Source organism: Hyla sarda, chromosome 2 (genome assembly GCF_029499605.1).
Source record: "Hyla sarda isolate aHylSar1 chromosome 2, aHylSar1.hap1, whole genome shotgun sequence".
Lineage (NCBI taxonomy): Eukaryota > Metazoa > Chordata > Amphibia > Anura > Hylidae > Hyla > Hyla sarda.
In genome coordinates, this window is record NC_079190.1 from 419,024,458 (window position 1) to 419,037,914 (window position 13,457).

At 39.9% G+C, this 13,457-nt stretch overlaps 1 protein-coding gene across 1 annotated transcript; it reads right to left on the minus strand.

Annotated features, from left to right (window-relative positions):
* Positions 1-4,099: 4,099 nt before the first annotated feature.
* LOC130357488 (putative claudin-24) lies at positions 4,100-4,699 on the minus strand. Its single transcript, XM_056560187.1, has one exon. The coding sequence runs from the start codon at positions 4,697-4,699 to the stop codon at positions 4,100-4,102; it is 600 nt and encodes a 199-aa protein (XP_056416162.1).
* Positions 4,700-13,457: the final 8,758 nt, after the last annotated feature.

Genomic DNA, 13,457 nt, shown 5'->3' on the forward strand with positions numbered 1-13,457 from the left:
ATCAGAAGAGGCATGGACTTGAGGGACAGGGACATAATACTCCCCCTTTATAAAGCATTGGTATGGCCCCACCTGGAATATTCTGTTCAGTATTGGTCACCAGTTCCTAAAAGGAATGTTGTGGAGCTGGAGAAGGTGCAGAGATGTGCGACTAAACTAATATGGGGCATGGAACTTCTTAGCTATGAGGAAAGATTAAAAGAATTACATTTGTTTAGTCTTGACGTTTAACCTGTTAAGGAGGCATAGCGTACCTGTACGCCCTGCGCCCAGTCCCGGTGTTTAAAACGGGGTCATACCGTGACCCTGCATCACACCAGGTCGGTCCCGGCTACTATTATTAGCCGGGACCCTGGGCTAATAGCGCGCGGCACAGATCGTTGTGTCGTGCGCTATTAACCCTTCAGACGTGGCGATCAAAGTTGATCGCAGCGTCGAAAAGGAAAGTAAAAGCTTCCCGGCAGCTCAGTCGGGCTGATCGGGACTATCGCGACAAAATCACGATGTCCCGATCAGCTAGGATGCGAGTGGAGGTCCCCTTACCTTGCTTCGTCACGTCCGATCGGCACTTGATTGCTCCAAGCCTGAGCTACAGGCTTGAGCAATCAACCCCCTATTACGCTGATCCATGCAAAGCTATGGCTTTGCAGGGATCAGGGTAAAAGACCAGTGTGTGCAGTGTTATAGGTCCCTATGGGAGCTATAACACTGCAAAAAAAAGTGAAAAAAAAGTTGATAAAGGTCATTTAACCCCTTCCCTAATTAAAGTTTGAATCCAGAGTAAAAACCAGTGTAAATAAAAATAAACATATGTGGTATCACAGCATGCGTAAATGTCCGAACTTTAAAAATATATTGTTAATTAAACCGCACGGTCAATGGCGTACGCGCAAAAAAATTCCAAAGTCCAAAATACCGTATTTTTGGTCACATTTTATATCATAAAAAAATGAATAAAAAGTGATCAAAAAGTCTGATCAATGCAAAAATGGTACCAATAAAAACGTCAGAAAACTGCGCAAAAAATGAGCCCTCATACTGCCCTGTACGTGGAAAAATAAAAAAGTTATAGGGGTCAGAAGAGGACAATTTTAAATGTATACATTTTCCTGCATGTAGTTATGATTTTTTTCAGAAGTACAACAAAATCAAACCTATATAAGTAGGGTATCATTTTAACCATAAGGACCTACAAAATAAAGATAAGGTGTAATTTTTACCGAAAATTGCACTGCGTAGAAACGGAAGCCCCCAAAAGTTACAAAATGACATTTTGTTTTCAATTTTATCGCACAATGAATTTTTTTTTTCATTTTGCCATAGATTTTTTGGAAAAATGACTAATGTCACTGCAAAGTAGAATTGGTGGCGCAAAAAATAAGCCATCATATGGAATTTTATGTGCAAAATTGAAAGAGTTATGATTTTTAGAAGGTGATGAGGAAAAAATGAAAATGAAAAACAGAAAAACGCTGCGTCCTTAAGGGTTTAAGGGGGGAATATGATAAATGTATATAAGTATATAAATGGCCCATACAAAAAATGTGGGGAAAAACTGTTCCAGGTTAAAATCCCTCAAAGGAAAAGGGAACACTCCCTCCGTCTGGAGAAGAAAAGGTTTGGTCTAAAGGGGCGATAGACCATTAGAACTGTGAATTTATGGAACAGTCTACCTCAGGAATTGGTCACAGCAGAAACAGTTGAAAGCTTTAAACAATATAACATTCATGCTTATGCAGAAATATACTGTAATCACATCCCTTCCCCTGCATCCAACCATACCCCTTCCCTTCAATTCCTTGGTTGAACTTGATGGACGTATGTCTTTTTTTGACCCTACTAACTATGTAACTATGTAGATCTGAGTGAATGATACCTATTTTTAATGAGATTCACGCTCACTATAACCCTGCTCACATACTGTATGTGAGTAGGGTTATAGTGAGCGTGAATCTCATTAATCTTCATGCTTACAGTTCTCAAGTGCAGCAAAAAGGCTTACTATTTTCTGACTAGGTGTAGCCAGAATGTTACTGTAAATTCAGTGTGGACAGGAATATAACAATAATCAACAATATAGAATTACAGGTCCAAAGTGCTCTTTCTTCTGTCCATAGGCTAAGTTCCTCTACTGGCAATAGGCCAGCCTAATGTGTGACTCAAAATCTCTTAACAATTCAGGAGTACATGCTTGCATTCATGTGTACAGGCTCCAGGACTACACTTTCTTTGTAAGGATCAATAGCACTGCAGCCAAGTGGCCCTGGCTTGTACTCAACGACGACTTGTGTACCCCTTGTGTCCTGTCACAACCCTCCAAAATATCTGACTATTATATCAGAGCATTCTCTCAGTATATCCTAACTTATCAGAAGAACCAGAAGAACCAGATCGATACCACAAGTTCTGGCTTGGCACCACTGCTGGGACCATGTGCAGGAATAAAATGGTCAAACAGTAGGTGGCACTAGTAAGACGCTAAACTCTTACCTACACAATTTCTCTTTCCTATTGCAAAAGAAGAGGGGGGGGGGGGTACGGCAGGGAGAAGGCAAAGAAGTAGCTACACAGATCGCATTGCTGACAGAATTTCAATCCCTTACTCTTTTTGAATGAAGAGACAAGGCAGCACAGTGTCCCCACAAATAAATTAAATAAATGATCTTGCTGTCTTGCTCAGCTCACTTACCTGTGGCCCTCCATTGAAACTGCAACTGGTATTTTTCTAAAATCTAGTTAACCCTTTAGGAACAAGGCCTGACCTAAGAGAACACAATTCTTTAGTGCTGTACATATGCTGTATGATTTGTAGCCGTTTCAGTTCTAAAAAAATAAATAAAAAAAAACCGAAAGTATGACAAGCACGGTTGTGATGCCATGGCAGTATATGTTACCATACCCACCTGTGATGATAAAGAAGCGTGACTGACAGAAACAATTTTGTGTTATCACAGTAGCCTACCCAGGAGAACACAATGGGGTACAGAGGGCCCCAGTATAAGAACTGTATATGGGCGTCTTGTTTTGTAATTGATAATTTGCTAAAAGCAGGGTGCTAGGAATGGACCACAGCTTCCCAGTAAATCCCTAACCACTGTACCAGTCTACCAATTATTGTTGGACATGTAGTCTTCTATCTACGAATAACCTACTGCAGATCCACGTGAACAATGGACTCCTCTAGATTTTGCCAGCAAGATGCACTATTATAGGTGCATATTCATGCAAAAAACTGATCTAATGACTATAAAGATTTATTAAGAATTTAACCATCAGGGAATTTAACCTACAGGGAGTTTCACTTTAAACCATTTATGCCAGTACTTCCACCCAGGGCCCTTTGTACATTTCTACCAGCAGATTGGGGGGTGCAGGAGCCTGGAATGCCAACATGATTCTAGGTGCGGGGCACACACAAAGCACTCAATTGCTTTGATCTGTAAGTGGGTCTATATACGTTTAGAGTTAAAACTGCACTCTATTAAAAGGTTTTAGAGAGCAAAGAGCCATTGGCTCCTTTCTCTGTCAGACTTATAGGCCGCAGCAAGCTTCCACCAAGTGCATTTCTTCCTTCTGCCCCCCGATGCGCACGATTATGTTCTTGTGGTTTACAGATGAGTATACACCTTTAAGCCCCATGACATACATTTTTTATTTATTTTAAAACAAAAGTACAACATGTGTTACAAATGATATTGTGTATTTAGAAGCCACAAAGTATCTATTTATTCTAAATAATATAAATCCTATTGCATATAACATTATGTCACTACTGTGGGTACTTGCTGGGCTGTATGTGTCTTTAACTGAGTAGGAAATTCCTCTGCCTCCTTACAGACATTTTAATTGAGAAAACATGTGAGGAAAGGATTTCACAAAAGCTCTTATTGTTTTCAACATTTTTATTGTTAAGTATGAAACACATACTGATCCCTTCTATGTGCCTTTATATAGTTTATAAAATATAGTATAGACAATGCTGCAATTATTTACAGTCTATATTACTGAGAACTAAAAGCTCTGGAATCATAAACGATCTATAAAGTAGATGACTGTTGAAATGCAATGACGGGGAAACTGTAATCCTGAAATGATTTGCCTAAGGCCATTTTAATTCAGCTTCCTGAGAGACCCGAAACTGGGAGAAGATCAAGACACATCCACCGGATAATAGAAAGAATCCACCAACCCAGCCAGTGTACATTGCATCCCCAAACTCCCAGCGGGGAATGTCTTTAGGTATATTGTGGTTCCAAAATTTAATTAGAGTGCCATAAGCAAAGTAGGACACTGAGAAGAAAGTCAGTGCACCAGCCACTAAAAAGAGGAGTCCTCCAAATATATTCATCATCCTTCTGATAAGTCGTTCTCTGTTATGAAGACATTTCACACAGGTCAACGCAGGTATAGAAGCCATAAATCCTAAAGCCCCGATCAAGACAGAGAGACACACAAGGACTCTACCCATCCGGACTTGGATTGGTAGATGGAGCGGAGTCTGATATTCCTGACAAACGCTAAACCCCACATCTTGAACAACACATGTTTGCCACAAGCCAAGACGGTAATTTTCTGTAATAATAAGTCCTGAAGAAAAAGTCAACCAGTGAGGAATGAATAAGGCCACCAAACAGCATAAATAACCAATGAGAGACAGGAACAGGCCTGCAAGTTCGGTGAAGCACAGTACTGCCTCCATTCGAACCTCTTCTGCCTTGACTCTTGATTCTCTGGCCTCTCTTTATACTTCAGATAGCGCTTTAAGTAAAAGACAGCTTCCTACAAGGAGCAAGCTTTCAAATACCAGTCGGTAGGCAGCTTTGAATAAATCAATGCATTTTAGTTTGCATGTGAGAGACTATTGTTCTTCTTAGGTCCATTCTATTTATAGCTCAGTGTTATCGTAGTTTATGAAAAAAAGAAAAAAGACCAATGTAAATGGCTTGTATTCTTCTGAAAAAAATCACTGGACCAGATTAGACCTTCTTCCCAGTTAGATTGAAGGGATTTTTCCTGCAATAAGTTTTTCTTTCACATTTTAACAAACAATATGTAAATTTTATTTGTAATTCAATAAAGGGAAATAATTGGTGGCTCATCGTTTTAATTATGTAATTTTTTGTGCACTGTTAGCATAAAAGAGGGGAAACTACCAGAAGGTCAACCATCACTGCAGCACTCCACCAACCTGGTCTTTATAACAGTGGCCAAAAATGAAAGCTTCAAAGAAAAGAACCAGTCACTAAAGATTAGATCAGAAACAGTACAAATCTTTATATATATATATATATATATATATATATATATATATATATATATAGTACATAAAAGCCAATAAAAAACATAAACAGGAGACAAGGCACTCTGAATTCACACACAGAAATGTATAGAACCAAACTCATAGTATGCAAACTAAGTAACAGTGTTGATGGTCACAGTAAAAAAGTATGCCAAGCAAAGAGGCTGGCTGAATAATGATGATAACTCAAAAAGTACAACATGCCACATGAGAGAAATGGACCTCACTGTACAATATAACATAGATACGGTATATAGAAAGTAAGAAGACAAAAGCACTCACCCTTAAATCAGAAAACGTGGAGGGACTTTATTGAGACATCAAAGTGCAGTTACATCAATGGGGGAGAACAAGAGATGCAGCTCTGGGAGCTGCGGGAGGAGCAGCGACCACCCAGTTTCGTGGTCAAACACACCGGAGTGACCAAGCGGTGTGTTAGACCGCAAAACAGGGTGGTAGCCGCTCCTCCCGCAGCTCCCACAGCTTCTTAATTTTTTTTAAACACTTTTTTATGTCCCCATAGGGGACTATCTATAGCAATCATTTGATTTCTAATACTGTTCAGTGCTATGCATAGGGTATAGCACTGATCAGTGTTATTGGCGACTTTCTGCTCTGCTCTGCTCGATCTCAGACCAGAGCAGAATACCCCTGGAGACGGCCGGAAGCAGGTGAGGGGACCTCCAGCCGCCACTTTAGATGACCAGATCCATACGGATCATGCTGTGTAGATGCATGCATAGCCATGAAGATGTGTTGTAGGATTTTGCAGATTTTTTTGCCTTCTGAAAAATATTAAAAGCTATATTTTATTGTTTCTAAGTATGTCATATACCAACACTTTTGATGTTTTTTTTTTTTTAATGTATTAATAGACTTGCACCTCTTTAGAAATCTGGCTAAGCGAACACCAGCAGCAGGATTTTTATATGAAAATGAAATTACTTTCAATTTTGTAAACAAATGTGTTGTTTCTTTGACTTCTATTTTCTACTATGTTCTTCCTATGCTGTATCTATTTAATATTTTATTATTCAGTTTCTAATCCAGATATAATTATCACATCTATATACTAACAGCAGAATGTATTCTTGATAAAACATTCTATTTGGCTTCAGTGCTGCACCGTGCTGTTTCCAAGTGAATCTATATTATTGTTTCCTAGAACTGATTGTGAAGTTAGAAAGCAATATAGCACCATCTTGTGTTAAAATTTTAAATGGCAGCCAAAAAATAAAGACTCACTATTGTTAAAGGGGTACTCCGGTGGAAAACTTTTTTTTCTAATCAACTGATGCCAGAAAGTTAAACAGATTTGTAAATTACTTCTATAAAAAAATCTTAATACTTCCTGTACTTATTAGCTGCTGAATACTACAATACTACAGTGTTCTCTGCTGACACCTCTGTCCATTTTAAGAACTGTCAAGAGTAGGAGAAAATGCCCATAGAAAACATATGCTACTCTGGGCAGTTCCTAAAATGGACAGAGATGTCAGCCGAGAGCACTGTGGTCATGATGTCAGCAGAGAGCTCTGTGTTCCAAAAATAAAAGAATTTCCTATATTCAGCAGCTAATAACTACTGGAAGGGTAAAGATTTTTTAATAGAAGTAATTTACAAATCTGTAGAAAAGAGTCAATGTCCAGCACTGCTCCCTTTAAAATGTACTTGACTCTTTTCTACATGTCTGCATAGTGGTGCGGTCCACACCAGTCCGTGCACTGCAGGACACGGAGGTGAGCTGAACATTTTCACACAGTTTGCATAATCTGTTTCTCTTTCTGGCACCAGTTGATTTAAAAAAAAAAAAAAAAAAAACAGTTTCCCACCAGAGTACCTCTTTAAGTCCAAATACCCATATTTACATAGTTTTTCTACTATTGTACTATGTACTTAAAAAGGTAATTTTTACAAAATGAATATTCTTAAAATCCCCCTATTTGACCCCTATAGCTTTTTTTTTTCTCCATATATGTGGCTGTATGAGGGTTAATTTTTTACATCATGATCCAAAATTTTTATTGCTACCAATTTTGTTGTGATGGGACATTTTGATGGTATTTACATTTTTTTTTTACATTTATGCCATTCATCATGCAGAATCAAAAATTATATTTTCTTAGTTCACACATTTCTGGGCACGGCGATACCAAATATATATATTTTTAAAGGAAAAAACAAAGGTGATTGGGGATTAAAATTTTAATTAGGGGAGGCTTATATATATATATATATATATATATATATATATATATATATATATATAGAAAAAACATTTTTTTTTGCCTTTTAAAGTCTACACTGAAAAAGTACCTGTCACCAAATAAACTTTTCTTAAAGGGTAGCTCCCACCATCCTCTTTTTTTTTTTTTTCTGTCCCTGCCTATTGCCCATCTATCCCTAACCCCCTAACTGCCTTTATTTTTTTTTTTTATTATCTTAAAAATTGCATTTTGTCTGCCTGGTAGTGTGCTCACTACCAGGCAGACTTCCCCAGCAGGCACCACGTCACTGATGCCTGCTGGGGGCCGACTTCCGCCCTTAGTTCTCCTGACAGGGTGCCTCCAGCTGTTTCACCACTACAACTCCCAGCATGCCCTGACATATATTTGCTGTCAGGGCATGCTGGGAGTTGTAGTGGTGAAATAACTGGAGGCCCCCTGTGTTGGAAGACACCCAGCCCCCGACCAATATCGCCCCTCCCCCCTCACCTGTGCCGGACCATGAGCGGGGGTCCATAGCAAGCAACAAGCGTGTGCCCGGCTTCCTGTCATGCCTGTACACTCTGGAAACTGTCTCTATGTTTCTGGAGGATTGAAAGTCCTCCAGAACCATAGAGAGAGAGTTACCAGAGTGTAGGAGCATGACAGGAAGCCGGGCACACGCTTGTTGCTCAGTGTGTGATGGGCCCTCCTGTAAATGGCGCCCCCCTCTCCGTATAACGCACTCCCCCCGGTGATGACAGGACACAGCTGTGAGGAGGCGGCGTATCCCCACTGGAGCTGCGGCTGTAAGGAGAGGTAAGAGCCATGTGCCTCCCTGCTGCAGGGAGAATATGCAGCAGGGAGGCGGCCAGTGTGTGAGTCCAGGGAGCCAATGCGCAGCCCTGGATTTCACTGTGCTCACTCTCGCCTGTTTGATTGACAGGCGGGAGCAAGCACCGCAGTGACTGGAATTTCGACTCATTTGCCAGACTCAAATGAGACGAAATTCTGTAGTGACGTCACTGCCGAATACATTCGGCCACTAGGAGGGCGACCCCTAGTGGCCGAATTTAAAAGTGATTTTAAACTGGTTTAAAATCACTTTTTTTAATTAAACTATATTAGAGATATGTTGTAGTACTTAAGTACTACAACATATCAATTTTATTATTTCATGACAGTGCCCATTTAACTAACTCTATGTTCCCTACCTACTCCTAACACTCCTCCCACCCTTAAAAAAATCCAAAGCTTTAAAAAGCTGTGTATCATACATTTATTCTTGCTCACATAGTGCAATCTCCCAGCAGGAGAAAGTAGGCATTTCCCAGCAGACATGACATCACTGAAGCCTGGTGGGGGACCACTTCTGCCCTCACATCATTGCAGTGCTGGGAAGAATAGAATACCTCAAGCTCTGTGCATCTTTTGCATCTTTGCAGCTTTCAGTAAGGCTCTGTGCACCTATCAAGCTCAGTGCAGAAAAACACTTCCTGAGTTTGGTCTCCTGACAGGCCAGGATGAGACCAAACTCACTGTATAAACTGTGGCAGGAAACAGAACAGAGCCACCTAGTGGCCGTTGACATTTTAAACATAATCATGTTGATAATTTTAAAAGCAAGTGAATGGGAAAGTGTCTGCTAATTACACAAGGAACACTATATTAAAAGTTTTATTTGGTGACAGGTACTCTTTAAATGTATTACTTTATAAGACTATTATATGCACTCATTAGATTGCATTCACTGTACAATGCTATGCTGTGAGATCAATGCTCTTCTGATACAGCCTGACTCTGCAGCCTGTATCAGAGAAGTCAGCTAGCACTGAGGATGGTAAGAGAAATATCACCCCCCCTCCCTTGCCCACGCCACCATTTGAACTCATCGGACCTCCGCGATCGCAATGCTTTGATCCCATGAGCCCCCCTGAACACACTGACACCTCAATTTTACATATAAATGCAGCGATTAGCATTGATCATGTCATTTAAAGGGTTAATGACAGACATCAGCATGATCGTTGATGTCCGCCATTCGTGGCAAGTCCCCACCCACCATGAAGCAAGCACAGCTCGGGCACTCACTTCAAGGAACATTGTAAATGTACAGTGCGTGTCCTTAAGAGGTTGAAGTCTACACACCTTTGCAAAGCATGCTAATTTTGGTGCAAACACAATTTCTCTATAGGGCTATATTAAAGGGGTACTCGGGTGAAAAACTTTTTTTTTATTTTTTTATTCAACTGGTGCCAGAAAGTTAAACAGATTTGTAAATTACTTCTATTAAAAAATCTTAATCCTTCCTGTACTTATTAGCTGCTGAATACTACAGCGGAAATTCTTTTATTTTTGAAACACAGAACTGTCTGCTGACATCACGAGCACAGTGCTCTCTGCTGACATCTCTGTCCATTTTAGGAACTGTCCAGAACATCATTTGTTTGCTATGGGGATTTCCTTTTACTCTGGACAGTTCCTAAAATGGACAGAGATGTCAGCAGAGAGCACTGTGCTCATGACGTGTTCTTTATTCTTTGGGTCAATACGATTAAAATGATACCCATGATAACATACTTTTCTATTACTGTTGCACTTAAAAAAAATTGCGAACTTTTTAACCAAATTAGTTTGTTTAAAATCCCCCTATTTTGAAGAATTATAACTTTTTAATTTTTCTGTATAAGTAGCAGTATGAGGGCTCATTTTTTGTGCCATGATCTGTACTTTTTATTGATACCATAATTGCTTATATAGAGTTTTTAATCCATTTTTAATAATTTTTTTGGGGAATAAAATGTTATAAAAAAGCATTTTGGAATTTTTTTTACTTTTACGTTCACGCCGTTCACCGTACAGTATCATTAACATTTCATTTCAATAGTTCAGATATTTACGCACGCGGCGATACCAAATATGTATATAAAACACTTTTTGGGGGTGAAATAGGGAAAATGGGACAATTTACGTTTTTATTGGAGGAGGGGGTTTTTCACTTTTTTTTTTTACTTTATTTTTTTTACTTAAATTTTTACACTTTAATAGTCCCCATAGGGGAATATTTATAGCAATCATTCGATTGCTAATCCTGTTCAGTGCTATGTATAGGACATAGCACTGATCAGGGTTATCGGTCATCTTCTGCTCTGGTCTGCGGGAAGGCAGATCAGAGCAGAAGACGCTGGGAAGGCAGTGGAGCCAGGTGAGGGGACCTCCATCTGCCGCGCTTAATGATTGGATCGCCGCGGCAGCGCTGCGGACGATCCGATCATCCATTTTAGTGACTGTGATGCTGCAGATGCCGTGATCTGTATTGATCACGGCATCTGAGGGGTTAATGGCGGACATCTGTGGGATCGCGGGTGTCCGCCATTATGGGCGGGTCCCTGGCTGCGATAAGCAGCCAGGACCTGCCGCGCATGACCCGGGCATCGCACCGATGCTCGCGGTTATGCTTAGGACGTAAATGTACGTCCTGGTGCGTTAAGTACCACCTCACCAGGACGTACATTTACGGCGCTCGTCGTTAAGAGGTTAAGGGATCATCTTGAAAGACCTATAAATCTCGAGGAAATGAAAGCAGCCATTGCTTGATTCTTTATCTGAAAAGTTAGCTCCCGGTCCGGATGGGATTCCGGTGGGGATATATAGGGAATGGGGGGAAATATTGTTGCCTACATTATTGAATGCTTTTAATGAATCCTTTAAGGGTGGCTAACTACCCCCATCTATGATGGAGGCAAATATTACCTTAATTCCTAAGAACAGTCTATAATAGAGCTCACTGCATTGAGACCAATCTCATTATTGAACGTGGATGTGAAAATCTTAACAAAAATTCTGGCATGTAGGTTGGTTGAGGTAATACTGACACTGATTCACTGGGACCAATCCGATTTTATACCATGTAGGTAAATCCATGATAATATAGCAAAGGTTTTGGCCAGTATGCAGATGGAAGGGGATTCCTCCCGTTCCGCCCTGTCATTGGATGCAATTAAAGCCTTTGACAGGGTGGAATGGGAGTTTCTATGGTGAGTTATGGACCAGTTTGGTAAAAGATTTATTAGATGGGTGAAATTGTTATACAGCGACCCCGTTGCAAATATAATAATTAATTGAAGATTGACGGATGCTTTCCCACTTTCTAGGGGAACTAAACAAGGCTGTCCCCTCTCCCCACTCCTTTTTGTATTATTTATAGAACCACTGGCTGAGGCAGTAGATATAAAGGGGTTCGGTATAAAGGGACAGAATAACAAGATCCTTTTATATGCTAACAATATGATATTTTTAGATAAACCTAATGACATGATACCAACAGTAATGGAAATTGTCGATGAAGTAACAACGAAACGATGAAGTAACAACGAAAATTTACCATTGTATTAAAGTAGAATATGTCACGAAAAAACAATCTCGGAATCAGAATAATCGGTAATAGCATCCCAGAGTTATTAATGCATAAAGTGACAGTGGTTAGAATTGCAAAAAAGGGCTCAGTCCTTAAGGTGAAAAAGAGCTGAGTCCTTAAGGGGTTAAAATACTTAGGGATAGAAATTACATCAAATAGTAAAACATTTATGGACGCAAATATTAAACCTTTAAAGGAAAAAATCAAGAAAAAAGTTAATATATGAAGTAAATTACCATTATCACAGGTAGATCGGGTGGCAGCACTAAAAATTATCTTCTTACCGCATATTTTGTATGTTATTAGGGCCGCTCCAGTATGGGTACCGAACTCTTGGTTTAAAGGGCTAGAAGCAATTCTTAATAGATTAATATGGGGACGAGGTCGAGTAATAATAAAATATTCATCTCTTACTCTTCCAGAAGGGAAAGGAGGATAGGCACTGCCGAATTTTAGATTTTATCTCCTGACGGCAAAAGTACTATATATAATAAGAAAAAAAAGGATATAGCAAAGAGAAAAGTGGAGTGAGATGAGCAGGCACAACACTGTATAATGCATTGGAGTGTATAGTACACTATCAGATATCACGTAGCTGCCGTGCATCAATCCCGATCACAGAGACGTCAGTTGCAACAATGTAGCTGGTGCTGGATCTGGACATCGAAGTCTCTGGTCGGGCTAGGAAAAAAATGGGATGCACTTCTGGGCGCTTGGGGTGATGGTCCTGTGTCCCAGGTGGGGGTGCGGGACAGTGAGAATGCAGGAGGCATAGGATTGTATATGCTTCTATTCTTTATTGAAATTAAAAGACTACGCATTTCACGAGTCCCTCGCTTTGTCAGGTCATATATACAGATACAACTTCATTGCTTTTATACATATTAAATTTAAAAAAGTGCGGGAAAAGAAAACATCATAGTGACGTAATTTCAAAACCGGAAGAGGTATGCCGGCGAGGATAATCAGTGTTACATTTATATAATATAGAAATGTTTTTATAAAACAAGAAATACAATAGAAAAGGTGTTGGAGGAACTTGTGTGAAGTGTTGTTCTGTGTTTATATATGTTATTTCTGTTTTTCAAATGTAGGATCATAAGCGCTATTTACTATAGTTGTCTCGGTGCTTTACATGTTCAAAGCCGGCCAGTGTCCAATATTTATTTGTTTTAATGGACTATTTGCGTCCAAGGCTGTGTGTCAGTCCTATTTTTTGTATCGGGCTCTGGTAGTATGAAGAGATGAATTACTGTTAGTTCGTACGGCAAGATGGCTGATAGATGGTGATTTTTACATAGAGTATGGTGGATGGTGATTGGTTCATGAGGTGAACGCTGATTGGCTATGCCGTATATTTACACTGAATGTGTAAAGAGAGTAGTGGCTCTTCATTCATACGATGGAGGCAGCTGATTGGGGGTGGTTTGTTTACATGGAGCACATGGCTAGATGATGATTGGTCCGCCTACGGCAGTCACTGATTCGCTGTGCCATATGTTTACACCGAAGGCATGAGTTTTGATGAGTTGGTCCG